Source organism: Periophthalmus magnuspinnatus, chromosome 17 (genome assembly GCF_009829125.3).
Source record: "Periophthalmus magnuspinnatus isolate fPerMag1 chromosome 17, fPerMag1.2.pri, whole genome shotgun sequence".
Classification (NCBI taxonomy): Eukaryota; Metazoa; Chordata; class Actinopteri; order Gobiiformes; family Gobiidae; genus Periophthalmus; species Periophthalmus magnuspinnatus.
Window position 1 is genome coordinate 14,640,542 of NC_047142.1, and position 25,062 is coordinate 14,665,603.

The following is a 25,062-nucleotide window of genomic DNA, read 5'->3' on the forward strand; positions in this document are numbered from 1 at the left end:
TATGCATAAACCTTCTATTCAGCCAAACTTAACCAACGCTCACAAGCAGAACCGGCTCCAGTGGGCCCAGAAATCATTTTCAAACAGTCTTCTTCACTGAGGAGTGCCATGCAACCCTGGATGGTCCAGATGGATGGAGGGGTGGATGGTTGATGGATGGCCAAAATCAGCAAGGAGGTGGCGGAGTCATGTTTTGGGCCAGAATCATGAGGAGAGAGCTGGTCGGCCCCTTTAGGATCCCTGAAGGTGTGAAATTGACCTCTGTAAAGTATGTGGAGTTTATGACTGACCACGTTCTTCCATGGTACAAAAAGAATTGTGCTTTCTGTAGCAAAATCATCTTTGATATTTGATTTCAATAATATGCTAATGCTTCTAATTGAAAAATAAAAAAAAATAACACTCAAATTGTACTCCAATTGTTGATGACTTGAAAATTATGATTATGATAATTTGCATAATTTGGGTGCAGTGTTTGATTGCTAGATAAAATTTACGGAATTACTGCTACTTAAGTCACATCTGCTGCCCGTGTCCAACCAGGAAGTAAAAAAAAGAGAAAAACATCAAACTTTTTTGTGTAAAATATTAAATATAATGTTGTTAGCTATGTTTTACTGAGTAGTCTAACCTGTCATATGCACTTTAAAATGAATCAGGAGTGTGAATGTGCCACATGTCTTGTATATTACTAAACAACTTTACTTTCCAGAACCAAGCAACACGATAGTAGTGCAACCAAAGTGTAGTAAATTGATACAGGATCATCAAATATTATGAAACTTTGCATGCTTACCTGGACAAACAGCGTTATGTGTAAACGGGGCTGTATAAAAAAAAAACAACTCTTTATTTAATGTGAAAAATAACAAAACATAAAAACAGCAACATGACACACACAGTGGACAGAGAACAAGTGGAATATACAGAATTTGCTTTCAGGACTAATGCCAGTGGATCCAGCCTCCACAGCCATATGGGCTCTGTGCTTTCATGGGCATATGTGAAGAGCTGCCTTATTAACTTGGACATTGTTGTGTTTTGTTTGAGCAGTCCCACCCACCTCTCAGGCTCTGGAAGCAAAATTCCTATTCATTTTTCCCCAAAAAGCCTTTCTGTAAATGATGAATAAATGAGTTAGAAAGTTTGATAGACTAATGTTATGTGGTAACTACTGAGCTTAACACTGTACTATGCAACTTTTCAGGTGGAAGGTCTGTCGCCTGCTTGTTTCCATGGAGATGCATGGCATAAAACTCGTCAGATCTGTGAAGAGGTGTTTTGGAGAGAATATTTAGGATAAATAACTGTGCTACTTTGTAGAGCCACTGCTATAGTTCATTGTTGTACTGAGGTCCTGTGAAGATAACGACTGTCATCAGAGCTGTGAGATATATGTTAAGATAAATACAGGATATTCCAATCTATCCAATATCAAAATATCCAAATAAGTCTTGATGTCATCCCTATCAGTAGTTCTTGGCCTGTTACACAAACAACACCCCGGAAGGATGCTCGTTGCATTCTGATTGGACTGTGCAATGTGTCAAGAGGTCAGGACGGTACCAACAAAGAGGCGCCAAGTCTAAACCATGTCATTGTATAGGTGTACACCACAGTCTTTGTATGGAAATATCAACACAGACTTCTTCTACAAGTATTATAAATTCTTCTGTGGACTTTATATCTGTTTCTATTCTTTGTATAAGCAGAAACCATGGAAGATGAGAGGAAAGGGCTGTCTTCCTCAAAATTATATTTGAGCAATAAAAGCAGCTGTAATTGAAAAACTGCAAGATCTATAGGTTTAATATCATGAGACATGAGACCGTCCACCCGGGACATTTGGGGAGGTAGTCTCTCAGTGGTTAGAGCAGTGGTCCCCCAAGTCAAAGGTCCGAGGATTTACTTAACTCATGAAAGTGGTGTGTGCATGTCTGTTGGTGGTGGTCCGAGGAGCTGATGACACAGATTGGCAGCCTTGTTTCTGTCATTATACCCCAGGACAGCTGTGGCTAAAGAAGTCTCTTACCAACACCGAGTGTGAAGCAAAAGAATAATGACTATAGTGTAGCTTTGAGAGGCTTTGACAAGCCTAAGTACAAGTTTTTTCCATACAAGAAAAGTTACCTAATAATTGATCATTTAATTTACAGTAAATTTCTGAAACTTTGCAAATGAATAGGATATGTATTGGCGTTGAGTGTTCAGCTCCATTACAGAAAGTTCTATTCATGTACATTTGACACAGTTGCGATGTTATGGCTGAATCGTGTGTGTCTCCCTACATGGGGCTTGGGGTGTATTTCGTGAGAGAAGCATGAAAGCAACACAAAGAGTAAATCTGCAAACAACACTGACAGCAGGCCCTGTAGTGCTCGGGTTTCTTCACATTGTTTGGACTGGCACACCGACGCTGGTGAAATGAAAAGTCTTTTCAATAGAGTTGGTAGCAGCAGGTTTTGTGTAGCACCAGTTTGAAACAGTTTGGTTTGGGGCCCACTGTAGTTCTCCTCGGGGTCTAGGGACCGCAGTGTGGGTGTCTCAGGGCCTGGGGGGCCGACACGACTGGCAGCAGGCTTTTCTGTAGTACCAATGAGAGCACAGCTTTACCTTCAGCACCAGGGCACAGTTAGCAGTGGGTTTGTCCTGACACAAGTCCTCCACAGCCACGGAGACACCAGGGGGCGCCACTGGAGGAGGAGTGGTGTAGCAGATCAGGGCATAACAGTAACATCTATATGGATGAATAGTATAGAATAGTAAAGGGTAGTACCTGGAGGAGGGGTGGGGCAACTTTGCAGCTCACAACTCTGCCGGGCCTCAGGCTTCAGGGCTGAGTCACAGCTGTGGCCTCGGGTAACCAGCTCATCGCCCTGGTAACACTTCACCTCCCGCACCTGGACGCCACTGCCACACGTCTTACTGCACTGAAAGAGATACACACATGGTCTGTACGTGGTCTGAACACTAGTGCTTAGAACTCATACTCACAGCTGTGACATGATTGACTGTACAATGATACAGACACTGTCTTAGCTTCTATCCTTCCTGCAGCTTGTGAACAAAAGCCCAACACTGCTGGAGAGGAGAAGCCAGAGCCACAGCCAAATCGCCCCTGGTACCCTGAACCGAAGAGTATGTTACAGTCATTTACCATGTGAACAGTGAGGGCAGTGTCCTCATGAGGGTTCACTGAAACTCTGTGAAAATGGGCACAGCTGTAACACAAGAGCAGCTCAGGTCACCATAAAGCTCTGGAGAGTTGAGTTATACCAGGTCTGGATGTGAGCCACATTTACACAATATAAGATGATTTACACAGGTTTTCTGTCAGAGGACCAGAGTGTTTTGTCTGTGAATATAAACCTGTACAAACACACTACTTGACACGCCTCGAGAGGCTCAACTCTTTGGTGGCAATACTGGAAAAAATTTAAATCCCCACATTTTCTCCAAATAACATCAATCTGATAATATTTTGTCATGTGTTTAAACAAGGGTCAAGAATCAAACAAATTACCAACAAAAGTGCAGAAATATCACTTTATACCCTTATTATCAGTAAAATCAGATCATGCATTGCTTCAAAACAACATTTACAATATTCTAGATAATCTGCCCACCTCTAATTCTGTAAACCCTAAGCATGCTTGATTCAACACACATTCTGTTGTGTTGAATCAAGCATGCTTAAGGTATAAGCATGTAAAGCACAGAGAATGTGAGCATCCTCTGTGCTTTTATATGCTGGATCATTTTAAGTAGCAAGTGTGTTATAAAACATTCCTGTAGTAAGATCAAATGCTGCAGTGAGTGCTTGTGCACAGATGTGAGTGTTACCTGGGACCAGGTGGTGGTGAACCACTTGGAGCAGGGCCTCTGGAAACAGGGTGAGCTGCTGTCAGGTCTATGCTCCGGGTCACAGCTGCTCTCAGGGAACTCTTTAAACACTCCAGCCTCCAGCCCAGCACAGACCACCTGCCGCAGACGCACGCCGCGCCCACACGATGCATTACACTGACAACACACACAAGCATCTGATTACATGTGATTAATGCACAGTTTGCACATATACTACAGTAATGGTTTGTAATAGAGGTGCAAATTAAACACAGCACTGAGCCTTAACTTGAACACTATCATCGTTGAACCAATTATTGATTGATTGAAGTTATATTTCATTTTACACACTTTTATTGTTTATACTCAATGTTTGTTCTGTGTCTCTTATCAGGATTTGTTGACCAAAATCTCTGTAAAATAGCCACTGACATAAGAGTTCAGTGTTTCACCTGTTGCCATTCCTGTTGGACCCAGTGGGGGGCGCAGTCTCTGTCTCCACAGGGATAAACAGCCAGAGGTCTGAAGGCATGGTCACACTGCTCCTCCGACATAAGCACTCCACCAGAGGAGCGACACATAACAGCTCGTACCATCCTGCCCTCTCCACAGGCCCCGGAGCACTGAGCACAGGACAGAGCCACATTAGTCACACTCACTATTATAACAGACAGTACGCAGAGCTTTAGAGGATTCACACGTACAGGGCCCCAGTCTGACACAGTCCACCTCCTGTCACAGGGAGGACCCTCACAGGGCTGTCTGTCTAAAGGCCTGCTCGTTTGGTTACACAGAGTAAGGTCCATGGAGCAGCGGACGTCTCGACTACGGACTCCCTGAGCACCACAGCGGGCCGAGCACTGCGAGGCACACACCACAACCACATAAGAAAACATATTTAAGACTCATCATTTAACACTGACTGTGGTTACAAGCTGACCAAAATCTGATTAATATCTGATTTCTAGATCTTTAAGATTACTTAAATGACATGCAAACGGCACAATTTGATGTCAGAGGGACCATGATCAAAAATAAATAAGATGTTTTAGTTGTTTACATTTAATTTGAACAATCTTTTAGCTCCAAAAATCTGTTAATAATCAGACTTTGAATGTGCATGTAACTGCACTGATGAAAAAGTCAGAGAGTGTTATACCTGGGACCACTCGGAGACCTCCCACTGTGGCCCACAGCTCTGTCCAGAGCACACCTTGCGATTGGCTGGTTTGTGCAGGTCATGTGACAGACAGAGAGAGTCGTACACAGAGGAGTCCAGGCCTGGGGAGAGCATCTTCCAACAGCGCACTGTCCTGTACTGAAAGCCCTCCCCACAGGTGCGAGAGCACTCACTCCAGCCACTGGTCTCCCACCTGCAGTGGGAGGCACAGCTCTACAATAGTCTGCAGTACATGTCACATGATCATATTGCGGTAATAGGCTTTGTGTGAGACTATACCTGGCAGGGCACTCCTTCCCCGTGCAGAACTCATGTGTGGGCTCAGGCCGGGTCAGAGAGTCACAGTAACTGTCATCCACCTCAGTGCCATCATAACGCACACACAGGGCAAAGCTACTGCTGATACCTGACAGCAACACACACATCTTAAAAATGCTTTAAATGGCCAAGCATGATATTTCCAACTAGAGTTTAAACAAGTGTGTTTTTTATTGTGATTAATTGCATGCTTAAATTTTAAGCCAATGTCTCACACAAAGGTCAATAACCAATATATTATGGCTCCTAAAAAGCTATTTTATTATTTAGGTTTAAATATGCTGTAGAATGCACCAATATTTAAATTATGAAGAGCTCGGTATTATGTTTTAATTGTCAATGTATTAATTTAGCCTGTGTCTACATTTAAAGTCCTGACTTTGGAGGCAGATGAAGCTTAGACTTGCGTTAACGTGCCCAGCCAGCCCTAGTGTAAACACATGCCAAATGACAGTTTTAAGTTAAGGTTTACAGTCATGCTTTAGTGTTCATTGGGGGCTATCCTAACTCAGAGCTCTCTACCTGTAGTGCATGTTGAACTGCAGGGGGCGTAGGCTGACACTTTCCAGCGATACATGTCAGAGATACTGGGGATGTCCTGGTCCAACCCCACATCAAAATCATTACTGAGGGAACATGAGAAAATCACACTCACATGTTGTAAATTGTATGCAACTGATTTAAAATACACTGGCACAAGTCTTACAGCATAAAGCAGCACACATGTAAAGAGCCATCTGGATCACTTTACTGATGACAGTATTTAGGAGTTGTATTTTAGGAACTCTAAATAGGCGGAAGTTCTATCTGACATGGATAAGATGTGTGCTGTACCTTTCAGTGCTGGGGGCCTGGGCGAGCTGCTGGAGCTTCACCAGGACAGAGTCACTCTCTGCCTGCGGCTCAGAGGGAGGGATCAGTGAGGAGGGGTGTGAGTGGCTCTGATTCAGCTGCAGTTGCTCCAGCAGCTGAAGAGGGCCGTCATCAGGGAGGGCCATGTGAACGCTCTTACTGCCTACAAACAACAAGCACAAGTTTAAAGAGCTTTGAGCTTTCTACCATGTTATAACATTGTTCTCTCATCAAAAACATGCCTGGAGAGGTTTTGGATGTCATCCATGCATGTTTCAGTAATTTAGCAATCTCTCCTGGGCCCTATTTAAACCATCCTTATGGTTAGCAGTAACATTCTGTGCAAAGCTCTGCCCAAACCCTACATCATCCATGCTCCCACACAAGAATTCTCCATAAATATACACAGAGATGATACAAAACTGAACACAACAACTTGACAAACCTGATTTGACGTGAAGTAGTTTCATTAGTGCGATACATGCTCATTGTGCTGTGACAGTGCTTTGAAGGGGGAGTGACTTAGCACTAGGGAAGGGACGATATACGGTAATAACGCTAATCACAAACAAAAAGGTCCGCAATTAATCGTTCATGGCATTTTTTAATAATCGTGATCATTGCACATGATTGTAATCACCTTCATGGCACCAGATTGCCTTATGTTTCCGGTTTCAGTGCAATGTTTAGATATTAGCTCTGGAGTTTGCCCACAAGGGGGGCTTCTATCATAGCAATGAAACTTGACTTCTGTGCCAATGGCTCATGGTTAGTGGGTATGCAGTGACAAACACGAGCATGTACATTTTTGATACAACCATCTTGCATTGTTTGACAAACTTGAGCCGAAAGTAAAATACTATGTGAGTAAGTAAAATACCATGTGAAATAAACAACTGAATGTAGTTTGTGTTAGTTTGGACTTGTATGAATAATGGTACGTGTTTTTGTCAACTTTGCTATCGCTAGGTTAGCGCTAGCTAAATACCATTTTGCACAGCTGATGGCTGTGATGCCAGCATGTCCTTTATCATATCCTTTTTCTTCGGGCTTTCTCAGGTTGGTTCATGTGGGGTTTTTTTTATAGTCAAGAGTTATATAATTGACATATTTATTATTCATTCATTGTTAATTTCACTTGCAGCAAAAAACAATAAAGCTGATCGCTCAGACACCTGCCAGTTGATTGATGTTTTAGTGACTCTTTTAAAAACTGTAAACCTTGGTTTAATAATTACTGTGATAATATTGTTAATCGCAATTTTGGTAAAAATAATCGTAAGTCTAAATTCCTACTTGGAGGACAGGGAACTCAGAGTGTCAAATACAAAAGCAAAACTTATAAAACATACTAAAATGTTGTTTTATGGCGAATATATAACATTTTCAAAATAATAAAAGATAACAAGCTGATCTAAATATGTTATGTGTTAGCAATTAATACCCCAGAGAAGTAAAATACCCCCTCTTTTATCACAGTGCTGCGCTCATCATGATGTATGCCTCAAAACTCTTAACAGACGCCTGATAATTCTCACCTGGAAATGAAAGGAGAAGGGCATTCTCTTCATCAGTGGACGGGTCATCCACTGAGTTGGACGTACTCCCTTTTAATGAAAAGAAAATACCAATTTATCAATTTTACAAGTAAAAAACAAACTGAAAATAAATTGTGCATCTTGTAAAAATTCTTGTAATCCAACTAGATGTTTGATTGCTATAACATGGCAAAAGCTCAGTTTTTAACATATTTTGGGATTTTACCCAGCTAAGAAGAGTAGCTTATGCAGTTCAAAAGGGGAGAAAAAGGAGTGTTGTTCAGGACAGTTGGATTGTGTGAAATTAACTCTACATGGACCTCTGAGACACTACAGACTTTTTCCACCAAATGCAGACACAGAGGGGGGACACTTTTGTCCTGAGGGCTGTAGCTCACCTCAGACTGAGCATTTTTAACATTATATTTAGGGATTTTAAGCAACTAATAAGTGCAGCTTCTTCAAAACGGCAAGAATGAGTGAATATTGAATTGTCTGAAATAAGTCATTTTTCCTTTTATCCATGGAGACTATGCTAGCTATCCTGCTAGCTATGAAATTCTGAGATACTACAGACTTTGCACACTAAATACAGCAGAAGACCTTACTCCCTTGCAGGACTCAGAGGAGGGATACTTAAGTTCTGTGGGAAATTACACTCCTGACACTGCCTTGCCACAGGATCTGCTGACCCTACCTGTCTAATCATCCTGTTAGGCTGCACTGGCACCTTTGACTGAGACACAAAGTTTAAGATACGTGTTATTGTCCCCATAATGAATTTTGTCCGCTGCATTTGACCCATCCCTCAATACCACTGGGCTACTTCATCAGGAGTAGTGGGCGCAGACCCGAGTCAGAACTTAGCCGGAGGATTGTGCCTATGGTGCATGTTTTTGGGTTGGCCACTGAGAAACAGTGAAACTGTTAAAAGTTGCTGCAGCTTAACTTGAATTTCCTGATCTCTGTGTCTATTTGTCTATCTATCTGTTTATCTATCTAGCACTGAGATACACATATGAATTGTTTCTTACTATAGTCAGTGAGGGTGGGCGGTCCTGGTTCCTCCACATCATTATGACTGAACACATGGCTGATCACATCCACAGGTCTGTACACCAACATGGCCGCAGGTGGCGGAGGGCTGGGCGTCCGAATCTCCCACATCAGCACATCCTCCTCTGACCCCGCCTCTTCCAGTGCCTTATCTTCTGATTGGTTATTAGACTCTAGTTCACTGTCAAACTGGTGACTGTGGTTGGTTGAACTATGACTCTCTGACAGTCTCTCACTCAGCTCATTGAGGGTGTGGTTAGTATGTGAGTGGGCAGGGCTTATAGCGATGTGGTCGTGTGAGGAGAGAGGGACGGTGTACTCGTAGGTTATGTGGGGAAGCTTCCCATTTAGGTTGTAGTACTGTGGGGACAAGGCCACAATGGTAAATCCTTTAGAACGTGAAATAACAAAGAGATCAAGTAACACCAAATTGTTTTGGTGTTTGATCGTCATTTCAGATGGAGGATGGGGCCTATATAATTCTAAAGGAGATTCAGTTTTTGAAAGAAATATCCAAGCTGAAAATTCTCATATGTTGAACCTTATCTTTTTTTTTGTTAGGCACTGGGTCCACAAACTTGTCAAATTAATCTAATGGCTTTAATGTTTGGTGACAAAGAAGATATTGAAAAGTATGACAGTTTTCCTTTCATGTGAATGGCCTAAAGAGCCTATATCTTATTATTTCCCATGTATTTGAGCAAATTGTGTCTTGCCCCAGTACAGATATATTGTATAAGCAGCTCTTGAGGATCTAATTATAATGTGTTTTATTGTCTAATAATCAGAAACTGCGCTGTTAGCATGCTAATTGTTACTGTCATAGTAACTCCGCTCTTGCCTCTGAAAATTGTGAAACTTTCTTATAAACTCATCATGTCAAATGATTAGGATGATCAGAGTGCATAAGGTAAGTATGAGGAATAACTTTGGACCAAACCATTTAAAATTTAAAATTTTTAAAGATCGTACAAATCTGGAATTGTGCCTTTAAGATAATTGCAGCATGAAGCAGGATAAAACATTTTCACAGTTTAAAGACAAATTCCATCATAGAATTCTGTTTTCTGAATAGACTTATGATCTATGTGCACCAAACCTAGTGTAAACCATACTTTTAGCAGCTGTTTTGATATTGCAAATGACAAAAGAGACACAACCGACAGTAGGTTTGGGTGCATTACCATGACGTTAAGCCCCTGGAGTGTAGGTCCTTGTGCGATGATGTACTCCAGACCATCAGAGAACACACTGTTAGGACGCCTGTACTTAAACACTGTTCCAGCCACACGGAAGTTCTGCGGGTGATCGAACAGGCTGTTTCCATTGAAGAAGAAATGCCCTGCTTCATCTGACAGAGCTATGAAGGCAGAATGCAAGTATTACATTGCATACATTACAAGGTGATTATTCATATCTGTAAGTCAGAAACACACTGCTGAAAATATAAGGTGATGCACCTTCATCTAGGAAAGACATTGCATAAAGTCAAGTGTAACTTTCTCAAATGTGTTTGATTCAGTGTATTGACCTTAACAAGTTGAGGCCCTCACCCAGGATGTTCTCCGTTTTGTGTCTTTCGATGATCTGGATGTCCGTGGCTCCATGTGGAATGTTGGTGACAAATGCATAACCTGATCAAAAACACAATTATTTACAACTTGTCTTTAGATTACAAATAGTGATCTCAATTTACATCTCAACCATGTCTATAAAGTAGAAGGTATTATATGATTTCTTATAGCTGTTATTTTGGTGAATTCTACACTTCTGTTCATATGGTATATTTATATTTGTATCAGTGCAGGAGTGAGCTGGCCCTGTTGCACGTGTGAGTGTGTGTTACCTAACTGTGTGAGTGCCTTTCTATAGGATCCAGAGATGCGCTGACAGGATGTCCCGTTGCCTCCACACACCCCACATCTGTCTACCGTCTTGGTGCTGTACAACTCCCCATCACAGCCTATAGGCTGCAGAGGAAATAAAAACAAAAAGATACAGTCAGTTGGCTGAAATGTTACAAGGTATTTTTAAAATCAAAAGTTCTCAAGGACTTAAAGTGCATTTCCCCTCCCTACTGTACTTTTAGTATTATTGAATATGATTTATATAAATATTACATATTCTGCCACTTTATAACAGAGGTATTTTGCCCTCTGCTGGAAACAGGGGAGAATGGAAAACACTAAAGTAGCACTGAAAAATCCTCACAGCAAACTGATGGATGCTTCGTAGGGACAGAAGAAATCAGAATGTGTCCATTGAAACCAAGTGTTTTTATCTGAGACAACTTCACAGAACTTTAAGACATGAGGCGTTTTGGGAGGCAAGAAGTAGAATACAGTCCAACCTTGGACACCATACTTAGCTTACCTACATTTTATCTTAAGGCCGGTGGTCCAGAACACTGTGCTAGCCATGATATTTGAATCAACATAGTGTTCATAGCAGCCTATCATATGAGTAGAAAACCTTTGCAAAGATTACACCTACACTAAACAAACGCTCCAAACATTACACACTTGTCCAGACTTCCATCTTCACTCTTTGGTCACCCTGTCATAAGCTCTGTGTAAGTCTACACAGACAGAGTGCAGAACCATCAGCACCTCGACGCAAACACAGCATCAGTCAGACTCTTGGCATGAGACCACTACTCCTCTCAGACTCCCCCCTCACATCACTGTACACTCTGCTCTTCTGCTGTCTCCTCCCCAGTCTTTTATATTTGCTCTGTTTAGCTCACCATTTTCTCCACCACAGAGGTCCTTCATCACTTTTGCTCCTTCCAGATGACTCGCAAAGCCCCCCGATGTCTCACAGTTATAAACATCTCATGACCACTGTATGTTTTGATCTTTGCAGAGTTAGAGTTGGAGTTAGAAGCGACCAGACTGTTACCCCCCTAGGTTGTATTAGCTTCACAACACTAGAGCTATATGCTGTATGTAGTCGAGTTAGTGTTACCTGACATGTGCCCTCAATGCAGACCCCATGGTACTTGGTGTCCCTGCAGAAGGTGCCATCATGAGCGGGGACCAGCAGCTGCCTCTCTCCACTGATGGTGGTGCACTGCAGGTCACAGGGCTTGTTGGAGATGCTGATGTAATCCGCTGCAAGCAACATCAAAGTGTAAGAAGAGTATGTATGGAAATTTGAATTATTTTTTAAATTTGATCGGATTTAAAGGACACACATTATGCATTAGACTGTCATTGTCCTTTAAACATGCTCAAGTACCTTTGATTTGGTAACTCATGTCTTAGAACTTAAAATAATGCATATGCTTAGAAAACACAAATTATTTTCCATCAGTAGCGCTCGCCTTACTTGGAGTTGGTGTTGTTAGCACGCCACCTACTGGCAGCAGTGCGAATTACTATGGGAAAAAAACAATGCTAGTCATTAAGCAACATGGCCCAGCATGTTGATATAAACATGTAGTTGTAATGAATGCAATTTGGTGTCAGAAATGCTCAGAACAAGTCTGGCAGTGATTCACAGAGTTAAAAACGGTGCAAGAGACCTCTGGATTTCTAAACAATCTCCACAATCCAGGAGAAATTGAAACTGAGTAATTTCAGAGGATCAGAGCAAAACAATCCTGTAAACAGGATTAGAAAACAGCATGAGTGAAGAAAAATACAGGTCTAGGCAAATATTTGGTCAGGGAAAAACTTTAAAAGGTAATATATGTCCTTTAAAAGTCTGTTTGAACAGCATGAAAGATTAGGTTTATTACTGGTAACAAGGAACTATTCTGGGGCAAGGCTGTATGTGGATATTGTCTGGGAAAAGCAAATGAGTGCTGTAGCCTTAAGCGAGAGTAAGCTGTACTCTTTACCTGGATAAAGAGGGATCCACTGATAGTATCTTCGGCCAAATGCTTTGGAGTTAAACTGTGAACACTGGTGTTGTTTGAAACTCGCACTGTGGCTTGGACAGGCCTACACAAAACACACTGGTTAGGTCAGATTTTATCTCATAGAAACATACATTATCTGCAGTGTTTCACCTGATTTGGGCACAGCTGGTACTTTTTAGGAGAGCCCATACAGAATGAGCTGTTTCCATGCTGACTGGTGGACAGCCTGAAACAAACCAAATGTATGAGCAGATTATTGTAGATTAATTCTAACTATAGTGTCAAAAATGCAATATATGTTGGTGTAACTATCACAATGTAAGGGTGCAATTTTTTAGGTAACAAAATGTCATCCGCAAAGATCAGTATTTCGGATATATCGTTTTATTGATAATCTTGTACAGTAGTTTAGATTTTGACAAATACATTCTGAAATGCATGGGATTCTTTGATTAATTTAGCAGTTCAGATTCTTCTCTCAAATGTGAAAGCTTCTGGAGTTGTTTATAATGCAAAACGCTAAACAGAATACTATTTTTATACCAATAATTACAAATCGCAAAATCTTTGAAGCAAGTATACTATAAGAGGACCCATGTGAAGAGCAGGGTCCATTAGGCACAGTCACAGTCTGAGTGTTCACAGGCCAAAGAGAGCCATGCACAGCTGCTCCTACAGTAAACTGTTTACTCTTCAGGCACTTTACTTCACCTGACCAGCATTTATGACACACTTCTTTTGGAAAAACGTACGGACTATGATTAAGCACCACATGCAGTGTCTGAATTACTCAATTAGGCGAAGTGACTCAACAGTGACAGCATGTTGGTCCTCCATAAGTGTCTAGAAGGCTCTCCATGCTAAAAACTTTCCCTACCTCTAATCTTTCCACAGCATAGTGGTATCTAGGGCTGTAGTCAACCTGAAGATCCTGCCGATTGTTTAGTCAACTAAAAGGGGTGTGACAAAAGCTCTCAAAACTATTAAATATCTCTATGATTTGACCAGCACTGCACTCACAAGAGAATAACTACACGAGAGGTCATGCTAAAACAACAGATTCGGGGGCGACAGTAACTCAGTTTGCATAGTATTTGTCCACTGATCCGAAAGTTGGATGTTCAAATCCTGCTCTCAATATAAAAATTGTTGGTAGAGTGATCAGATCCAGCCACCCACAGGTTGGTGATGTGATTCCATCTTCAACAGATGAATACTGCTCTTGTGTCCTTGGGCAAAACACTTAAACCCCCTCGCCCTCTACCTACACTGGTGTGTGTGTGTGTGAATGGGTGAGTTGTTCCTTGATGTAAAGCACTTTGAAACTGTGTAGTAATAGGGAAAAAATGCACATTAAACTCATAATTCAGTCCTAAATGTTCAATTAGCTCACTACATACAACTAATAAAAGTTTTGGTCAACTAAGATACCATTTACCAATTAATCAGCTAAAGTCCTCAAGCCCTAGTGGTACGTTCATACAGTCCAGATGCCTGTAATCAATAATAGAGAAAATCATCAATAAGTTAGCAAAGTAATAGTTGACTGCAGAAATAATTCTAGAAATAAGAAACTGGTCTAATCTGTATTATTTTGCTGCCATTGTTATCTGGGTCTGAAAACCTTAAACTGAGTAATGAAAATGGAAGAGAACTCTGTAAAGAATGTGCTTACTCCTAATTCCTACCAAATCATCTGTCCGTAACTGCAATAGATAGACCAATGACAGGGCAAAATTAATCGCAATTGAAGTGAAATCATATTTTAAATGGATACAATTAGCAAACTGCAAAGGCTCCAATTTTTGAAGTATCATAACTTCCTCCACAAACAACAAAATGCCCCATCTTATTTTGCATAAAACTGCTAATCCTGTTGTTTAAATCTGTACAAACATGTATTAATTGTCAGTTCATATTTGGGTCTATTTGTCAATTCATAATGTGAACTTTCAACAGAATCATATTATTAAAACTTCAATCCCAAATCTAATCACAAGGCTTGTAAGAAATACTTCCCCCAAATCCTATTGGTCACTAAGGTTCAAAACCGGGCTGCGTATGCCTTGTATCTTTTGCCCCTCATATATGATGAGTTAAAGTGTAATTCAGTTTAAAAATATCATGATGAACATCCATAACATAAGTGCATAAGTGTGTTTAGGCTGTGAAAGAGATGCTTGTGGAGCTTGGAGTCACAGCCTGCTTTAATAATAGCAGAACACTGAAACACATGTCCAGTGTCTGTCTTACAGTTTCCCAACAGCAAACATGTGTGGAACAGAACAGCAGAGGTCTCTGATTAAGAAGAGGAGCTGTGGTTTATGGCAGTGTTTGGGACAACCCCCCCAAACTCCAACATGGACTTAATGCATCTGTGTTTCATTACTGTGTTAGCATCCCCCCCTCCCCTTGCACGCGCACACATCCTCCAGTGTTTAGACCGTAAAGCAGCGAAGACAGCAGCCAGGGGTGAGGCGGAGGTCACTGTGGAAGAGTGTCATGTCTAATTGGTGAAAGGTGATGAACGCCGGACAGGAAGCAGAGAGAAAGGCCGTGCAGCACAAAGGGGGATAGAGTTAAGGGCCGCCGCACAAAAGGAGCCAGGGGAGAGGAAGCACCAGAAACACAACAGAGGAATTAAAAGGCCCCTTCCAGAGCCCGCCTTATTAAGTGGCCCTGTTAGCCATACTGCATCCCCATGTGCACACACACTTTGATCTAGTGACACAAAGTAAAGAAGAGGGATGAATAAAATCAACAGTTGTAACTGTCTGTATTCATTGTTTGTGTTTAAGAGAATGGTGTGCTTCAGCGTAGAGAAAAAACTGGCCGATTTTAGAATTAATTGGAATGGTCAGAGTATCCGCATGTGTTAGTAAGTGTACCCACAAAGTAGGGCTGCAACGATAAAGTAGAATTATTGTGATTAGTCAACTAATTGTAATAATAAAAGCCAAAGTTAAATCTGTCACTTTGAAGACGTTTCGCTGCTCATCCAAGCCACTTCTTCAGTTCAGTTTTTTGTTAAGTTGACAGATTTAACTTTGGCTTTTACTATGGATCAGACTGAGGGATTACACAGGCAACTAATTGTAATCTTTTTTATATAATACTCATAACTGTTGGACAGTGGCATTATTAAATCAAATGGAATAAAAAAAAATCATCATTAATAAACTATTTGTAACTAGAAGCAGTCAGTATATTTCTTATATCTTTATCTGGTTAATGTGTTTTAAAACTAGAAATAATTGTTTGAAAAGCTAACTAATCAAAAATGAATCGCCGTCTAGCTGACCACTGAAATAATTGTTAGTTGCAGCCCTACCACAAAGTACAGTTTTTTAAGCATATGTCGATATTATATCACTTGTGAGATGAATGGTTGAACTCTGACTTTATTTGGTGTGTGTAGGACAGAAGAAAGTGTAAAGACTATTGAGCAAGGGCAGCACTCTTAGTGAAGGTAATGAGCACTGGCACAAACTTCCGTGCCTTGACAGAGAGGTCAGAGGTCACTGCTCAGAGTCTCAGATCCACATTACACTTCTGTCTCCTGGATGTGCACACCCCAGGACAATAGGCCCTTTTACACTGCAAGCAACCACTAATAACAGGCATGATTGCTTTGAGACTTATTATATAATGGATATTTGGAGGACATGCTCTAATCTTAATCCACACTCTAGCATCATTTTGTCTCTGAATTTATATGTTTATATTAAACCCAGCACCACTGGAATGTATGATGGAAACTATGCAGAGGACAGAGATACATACTTACTTTGCACAGTAAGATACATTTTTAAATTTAGATTGGCTTATTTTTGTTCACACACTCACATCTTGTCAAGCTTCCATTTATCAGTTTGTTTCATATCCAAATGTATTGCATCACAGTAAATGAACAGATGTCAGCAGTGCACCTGTTGCACATGGTACACAATGACAGAGATCCAGCATCGTCCACACAAGGTCATACTGCTGTAGTGTATGCACATGTGTTACCTCTGGATGAGACAGTGTCTCTCCTGACTGCGGACCCCACCTCCACAGCTCCGGGAGCAGGACGACCAGCTCGACCACTCACCCCACCACTGGAATACCTCCTCCTGCAACACAACACAGAGTCAGGCTTTTTCAACTATATAAGAGCACCTTATCCTTGATTCTCCATGTTATAGAATTTAAAACAAAGTACAGTTGTCCCTTGCAATATCGCGGTTCACCTTTCACGGGTCTCGCTGTTCCACAGATTTTTTTGTGCAATTTTGCACATTCTTTTTTTTAACAGTGTATGAACGTGCATTGTGTTCTGCATCCTGATTGCCTGTAGATCATTGTTAATCTCCTCCGTGCCGTGTCTCCTGTACAGTACAGAATGCATTCAGCTTGCCAAATTTACATAAATATTCAATCGACACTACAGCGGAGAGGCACCAGGCTGAAGAGGCATGGTCAGAGGAACTGTGAAATACGCATGAGTCACTATTAATTAATTAAGAGAGAAATTGAGAAAATGTTAATGCCTGTCTGAGAAAAGTGTGTGGTGAAGGGTTTTACAGTCTTAAGACATATAATACCGGTAATTGTAAAAAATGAAGTTGACTACTTCGCGGATTTCGCCTATTGCAGGTTATTTTTAGAATGTAACCCCCGCAATAAACTTCTCATATACCTAGGGGTGAAAAAACTACGGCCCAGGGATGAAATGCGGCCCTCAGATTAATATTGTCCCAAATGATCATAAGTTGCACTTGTTACTGTAAATTTAAGTAATCCTACCACTTTAGCCTCAATCACATCACATTGTATTGTAATTATCTGATATTTTGAGTTTAGTTCAAGGTTGACACTGTTGTTTTTGTAACTGTTAATGTGTTGTTCCTAATGTTAACGCTATCAAAGACTTTTGAAACACGCCGAGCACCACATAAATGGGAAAATGTGGGGCATCAGAACCTGTTGTTGTAGTGAGCTACACAGGAGATGATGGTACATACCCATAACAGTGGGAAATATGAACTGTTCGACTCTTGTAAATACTGGCTCCTCAGCTCCCTTGCTGAGGCTAGACATGCTGCAAGGTATAGCTTCTATTACTCCTCTGTACAGCTGCAAACTGTGACTGGTGAGCAGGCCCCAATGGTCAGCAATGACTTTATAGGTGGGAAATGACTTAGTTTGATGTCCGGAGTGGGTCGCAGATTTTGAGGACTGAATACTGGGACCCAGAAGGGCCCTGGACTCCATAATTGACATCAAACAAGGAACCTTAATCTTTCCAGACAATCACACCATTCAAATGCACAAAAAACTTCCCCAAACTAGTTGCCCAGTATATCACTCAGTGCCTGCATACCACAGTGCATTTTTTATCCTCTTGTTGCCCACCTTTCCCCACTCCAAAGACACAAAGATGGGCCTCCACACCTTGACCGCAGAAAGCATGGGAGATAGTGAGAGAAATCAGGGTTAGGAACAGTGACAGACTAGAAACACAACGGAAGTAGCTCTGGTAGTTGCTGTTGGAGTTTAAAAATAGCCTCTCCATGTCAGATGATGATGTGGCCCGGACAGACCTTATAGAACACAACATGACACTGGAGATGCACCACCCATGTGGATGAGGCCATGGCGACAGGCATCTGCAGACAAGGCAGAACTTACGGAGCCCTAAAAAAGCTCCACGGCTGCTCCTGTGGTAATGGTCCCAAATAAAACCATCTGTGTGGATTTCTATGCCTCTCAATAATGTGACCAAGAAGGATTCTTACCCACTTCCATGTGTTGATGAGGCCTTGGATTCTGTGGCAAGGTCTACATGGTTTTCTTCTCTAGACCAATGCCGCAATGAAAGGCACCGTTGGCCTTCCCAAGACTGCCTTTACCTCCTCCAAGGGACTATGGTAGTTTAAGGTTCTTCCTTTCAGCCTTTGCAATGCCCCTGTATCTTTTTAGAGGCTTACGGATAAAGTTCTGGCTGGCGTTCCCAGGCAGAAGTGCATTGTTTACTTGGACAACATTTTGGTACATGGAGACTCCTTTGCGTCTGCATTGTGTTCCCTCAGACCTGTCTGAGGGAACACAATGCAGAGACCTGCTGCTTCATGAGGCGTGAGGTCTCTTTCCTGGGCCACAAGATTGGGGAGGGTGGAGTGAGCACCATGGACTATAAAGTGCAAACAGTCAAATACTGGCCCATTCCCATTTGTGTCTCAGATCTGAACAGTTTCCTAGGCTTGGGCTCTTATTATCGGAGATTTGTGAAGGTGTACTCCTGCACTGCAGCACCCCTTTTCTGCCTTATAAAAAAGGGGAGTCTTTTGTGTGGTCAAAAGAGACCACAGATCCCAACCTCCCCTTCAACCTCAACACTGATGCCAGCAGTGTCAGCTCAGGTGCCGTGCTTTCTCAATCAATTACTGAGGGAGAGAGAGTGGCAGCCTATTACACTAGGACATTTAGTAAGGCGGAGAAGTGCGACTGCGTCACCAGATGACAGCTTCTGGCTGTCGTCAGAACTATATGCCATTTCAAGTACCACCTGGGGGACCTCCACTTCACAGTGAAAAAAGATTACTCAGCCTTACAATGGCTCACATGGATTGCAAACCAGCAACAGCCCAAGTGGACAGGCACAGCTGCTCTCTCCAGAGCTATTAAGGGACTGTTCAGTGTGGGAGGCTTTACGCCAGTGTGATAGGGTTTTACAAAGACAGTGGAAAGACCCAAGAACAGGTGAGATGGCAAATTGTAGTTTCGTAGGCACTACGAGAGGCTGTTCTTGCTACCTGTCTACCTGACAGTTTGGGTCCACTGTCTATCTCTATTGGGGCCAACAGAGGAGGTATGTGGAGGACTACTGCCGTCGCTGTGAGCAATCCACATCTCACAAGAGGCCCACAGACAGGTCTCGTACTACAGCAGTTTCTGCCTGGCTGCCAAGGACAGACCTTGCCCATTGTCTCTGACCCCAGCCTACCTAATGCTGTAAACACCTGTATTTGCCCCTCCATATGTACCCCCTGCTCAGGCCCCATCTCCTGAGACTTAGTTGCTATGCCGACAAGCTGATGTGAAGGTTCTTTGTTGTTGCTGGTCAGTTAGGAGACTTGCTCTGCTGAATTGAGACTGCTGTTGTTTTATGCATGTTTTGTGCTTGTTTTGATGTGGGTTACAGCCAAATGTAGCCCTTGTGTTCAGAAAATGAACAATAAAAAGAACTTTGTCATGTTTCTTCACATCAAACGCTACAGTATTATGACACAGAAGTAATGATATTCCTTAAAGCTATAGTAGTTCTGTCATTCTGTCAGCTGTATTAAATACCCTTTCACTGTAGTGGTCTATACTTCAAAGCTTCATATATGTTTCATGCCCCTCAATTAGAAAAACTAAATGTTTGGACACCCCTGGACTGAGGAGTCCTGTGACCTCAGAAACACTGTGCTTTCGGCCACAGAGTAATTCAGGTGAGGCTCTTTGCAAAGAAACCTTTCATTCTAAATAAATGTGTGAGTGAGTGAGTGTGTGCATGTGCGTGTCGGTGCGTGTATGTGTATGTGTGTGTGTTTGAGTGTGCATTTTGATGATGACAGTACCTTGCTGGCTGCTGTCCGGCTGTGTGACTGCACAGACGTTCTGTGCGGCTCCAGTCTCGCGTCACTTCTGTCCTGACAGACACAGCACAGCAGCACATAAACATCACACACAGCACGCTTAGTATTAGGGCTTATTCTCTATAGGATGTGTGGTGTGGGTCCAGACTCTACAAGCCTCTACAGGTCTTGTTCTGTCATACCACCCTCTGGCTAGCACCCAGCCGCCTCTCATGCTGCTGCCATAGAGAGACACATACAGAGAGGAAAACACAAGGAGGACTGCTTTAGCCTTTGAGGAGTAATGATGGGTTCAGACAGAAGCAGTCCACAAGAGCTGAGGGATGACACATCAAAACAGCACCAGTATAAATGCTTAACAACCAGATGCTTGGTCTGTGACCAAACTTTTCCAAATCACAAACAATAGTATGTAAAGATCCAGCATGCTAATGGTCAGTGAGCAATGTTCAGATATGTTAGCAAAAAATATACAGAAATAAACCAAGACAAATAGCGGTGAATTCTTTTAGCACAGTGTCAGACTGCTTTCAAACGGCCATAGAATTTCAATTTCAGACATTTCATTTAATATCCATGCATGACAACTGTGAATAACTGTAACAGTATTGATAAACTGCCAGTCTTCTGTGTTGCCCCTGTGAAGTAATTTCAGAAGCTCCTTATTGCCCCTGCATCACTTTGATTCTCAATGTCCTCTTGCCTGGGAACATGTTGAATATTGCGTAAGATTTCTGTACTCTGCAAACCTCTGGAGAGGCAGAGCACTGAGATTGTTGATGTATAAGGTACAGGATATAAAGAGACTAAAATTTGGTTTTAGAATGGCTCTGTAATGGCTCTTTTATTAGCAATGGTATTTTAGATGTGAAACACCTGTGATTGAACAAATGCACAATAGACAAGTTTAATGGCGTACTGTTTAAAGACGGGGTATTTTACTTCTATTGGAGTGTCAATTGTTAACACTTAACGTATTTAGATAACTACGTTACCTTTTATTGTTTTAGTATTGTTGAAAATGCTATATTTGTATGTCTATCTATGTATTAACACGTTTTACAAGTTTCATGATTATTTTTGACACTCTGAGTCTCACCTCTTTTTGCTCTCCGTGTTAAATCACTTCCCCTTCAGAGCACTATCACAACACAATGAGTGTGCATCCCAGAAATGAAACTACTGCTCATCGCATCAAGTTTGTCTAGTTGTTGTGAATAGTTTTCCATTGTGTTTTTGTATACTTATGGAGAATTGTCGTGTGGAAACATGGATGCACAGAATTTTACAGCTAACCATAAGGAGGGTTACAATAGGGCCTGGGAGAGATCGCTAGATTACTCAAACATGCATAGATGACATCTAAAACCTCATCAGGCACATTTTTGATGAGGGAACATGAACATGGTAGAAAGGGAAAAAAATTGCATAATACCCCCCTTTAACATTCTAAGCAAAACAATAACATATTCTCCATGGAGACAAGCAGGCGATGGACACGTCATTGGAACAGTTACATAGTGCAACTTTAAAGTGACAAGCCTTACTTTAATTTAGGAGGCCTCAGTTTGGAACAAACGTTCAACAGTCACAGTACTTGATTTTATTTTTATTTCTTTATATGGTTGTATTACAGCTAATTGCTCATTTGAGAATAGTGTTCACCAGTAAATATATGTCAACACTTGTGAACATTACACAACTGTCTTTTTAAAGACATAAATTCAGACAGACATGTAGAAGCAATCTTATTATTGGGCAATACTGAATCAGATAGTGGTACAATAGTAATGTCACTTCATGTTCAAAGAAAACAGAAATTGTCTTTGGAGTGAGTGAGAAAAGCTAACTGCTACATTACGAAATTCTATAGAAATAAATAATCTGTGTTTAACACCAAGTTTTGATTCCTGATGGTCTGGAAAAAAAATAGCTCAATACCAATACCGCAGTACCCAGTATGGCTTCAATGATTAATCGGAAGAATTTTAAGTCGACTTTTAAAACAATGATAATCGTATTTTGATAATCGTAACTCTAAAACACATGTCAAAAGACCTTTTATAACAAAGACAGAGGCATTATTACATCAAAATGTAAAAACATTAAAAATCGCCACGTGCAATAGAAGAATTGTTTGACTAGTCCAACTTAGGGCTGCACGATTAATTGCAATCGAATCAAAATCGCAATTTGGATGAATGCAATTAGTAAATCACAAAGGCTGCAATTTTTGTACCATGTACAGTACCATACCATACAGTCTTTCTCTGCATAAAAACTGCTAACCTTGTAGTTTAGATCTGTACAAACATGTTCTGAATGTGATTCTTGTATTAATTCAGTCAGTTCATATTTCAGTCTTTTTGTCAAATCTCCTAGATGACTTTAACATGTGAACTTTGAACAGAATCCCATTATTAAAACAAAAATCGCAAATCTAATCACATTGGCAATGCTTGTCAGAAAAATGACAAGTATTTCAGATATTTTTCCCAAATCATTCAGCCCGAGTGAAATTATTTAAAAAAAAAGGCTAGTCAACTACAAAAGTATTGTAGTATAAGTATTGTTGCAGCCCCAGTACCGAGCTCTACACACAAGTAAATGTTAGTGAGACATTTTTGTGCAAAAGCAGACAGATGTAATGAATGATGACACTGAGATATTCCAATGAGTGCTGCTCAAAAAGGTATTTTCTAAACAAAAACTGAATGTTGAGAACATAGAAGTTTATGAAGCAACCAAGTGACTCATGCCTTTAGTCATCTTCAGTAAAAAGTTGACTCTTCTATTTTACACTTTACAGGGTTTTTTGTTTTTTTGTTTTTTTAATTGGAAATAGTTTTTTCTTTGTCTCTGTGCAAAATATATTGTCATTTATGTGTAATGTAATTTATAGGAAAACAACTTTTAGGGGATACTGTTAATGAATAATAAGCCAATAATAAATTCGAATAGTTTAAATGGCTGGAGTTACTTGACAAAACGATCAGCATGTTTCCAGTGCTGATGCCAAGTCCTGAATGATTCTATAAGAGACTATGGGCATAATATATTTACAAAGCCTGTCCAGGTGACCTGAGCACAGGGTGGGCTTCTTTAGTCCCCCACGCATGTCAACAAACACGTCTACCTGGTTTCTCCTGGTCCTGTCTCTTCGTCTGTCCCTCCTCGTTCCTGTGTCCCTCCTCAGCTCAGTCTAAGTCTTTTCGTTTAAAGTCAACTATTCTCCTGCTTTTACGAGGCTACACGAGGAACGGCACAGTCATAACACAGTAGTTAGCTTATGTTTGTTATCTTGTATTTAAGTTATATAAACAAAACTCAGCATAGAAACACTAATGCAAATGTATAAACTGAACGTGAAACAACTACATTTAAGGACATTTGAACTCCTAACCGGGACAAAGTGGGGGCTCTGGAGTTTTCGGGGACACTGCTAACTTTAGTGTGACTTAGAGTAAATGGAGCTCTTACCTTGACCGTCCAGAGGTGACTGTGAGCCCCGGGGAGCAGCAGGAGCACGCAGTAAACGGGGAGAGCTAAGCCTCCGTGGACGAACATGGTTCATTCATGTCAGGGAGCGCCAGCTGTGTCAGTGCCCGCCTCAGAGCTCAGACTCCGCGGTGGCTCGGCCCCTGGGCTCGGCCTCTTCTCCCTCCGCCTCACCGCCTCTCCGCGGCTCCGCCCTTCCGCGCGGCGCTTTGATCAGACCACGCCCTCTGAACAGCGGGCCTTTGATGTGGCCACGCCCTCTTCCCCCCCATCCAGTCCCGCGCATAGCTCTGGCTCAGCTCTGTGCTGTACTCATAGATCTATTAGACTGTACTGCTGGCAGGCTTCTACCTTACAAGGCCTTACAATGACAAGGTCTCTGGTTCGATCCCCAAGCCAAGCGGAGCCCTACAGTGTGGAGTCAGAGAGGTGTCCAAGCATTTAACTTAAGCAAGAGATTGTTTCAAGGCTAGGATGACTTACTTTTTAATACACAAGGACAACAATTCAAAAATAATGTAACACAATAAGTTGTCATATTTAATGTTTGTCAAATAAAAACCTGAAATTTCTATGTGTACCACTGCATCTCTTGTATATCATATCTGCTGCAGGAAAAAGTAGGTAAGATTTATAGCATAACCTGTCATATGTGTTAATGTTGTCATAAAGCTTTTGCCAGCGTTTAGTGCTTTTGTCGACTGGACTTGCTGTGGGAAGAGTGACACATTTTTTTTACTGTAGAAGTGGAACAGCTCTGAGGTGCTTAGTGTGAAGTGTTTTATTTAAACCTAATAAAAGCCAAATATACATACGTCTGGATATAGAATATGTCTTCTTCTCACTTGCTGGTTGAAAAGGGAAAATAAAAAATACATGATGTAGGTCCATGCTTTCTAGAGAGTGTAACAGAATTGAAATTGTATTCCATAATCCATTTATAACAAAGCGTCATGAAACTACAGGCCTGCCACTTATCAGCCTCATGAGTATGTAAAACTCAAACCATTTATTTTTAACAATGTATTTAATGTTCATGGGTTCATCCCTTCCTGATTTGAAGGACTTTGTGAGGACTCAGAGAGGTCCTTTTCCCTGTCAAAAGATATAATTGAATTGTTTAATTGTTATAACCAGGGGGACGGTTCCCATGGCTTCAAAACCATGAACAGGCTGTGTGATTGAAAAAAAAACAAAAAAAAACAAACAAACAAAAAAAAACAAAAAACGTGCTTTGCACATATAATACAGTATACAGGTACAAGACCCTATCTGTTGGTAACGTCA

The 25,062-nt window shown here is 41.3% G+C and overlaps 1 protein-coding gene across 1 annotated transcript; it reads right to left on the reverse strand.

Moving 5' to 3' along the window:
- Nucleotides 1-833: 833 nt before the first annotated feature.
- si:ch211-267e7.3 (ADAMTS-like protein 2) lies at nt 834-23,891 on the reverse strand. The gene is made up of 20 exons (XM_033981896.2): nt 23,758-23,891; nt 20,260-20,331; nt 16,664-16,767; nt 12,803-12,878; nt 12,632-12,734; nt 11,755-11,900; nt 10,634-10,757; nt 10,341-10,421; nt 9,972-10,147; nt 8,766-9,147; nt 7,732-7,800; nt 6,176-6,356; nt 5,864-5,967; nt 5,303-5,429; nt 5,003-5,216; nt 4,548-4,703; nt 4,296-4,466; nt 3,844-4,020; nt 2,777-2,930; nt 834-2,693 (listed from the first exon to the last, which is right to left on the reverse strand). The coding sequence occupies exons 1-20, from the start codon at nt 23,842-23,844 to the stop codon at nt 2,545-2,547; spliced, it is 2,853 nt and encodes a 950-aa protein (XP_033837787.1). The 5' UTR covers nt 23,845-23,891; the 3' UTR covers nt 834-2,544.
- Nucleotides 23,892-25,062: the final 1,171 nt, after the last annotated feature.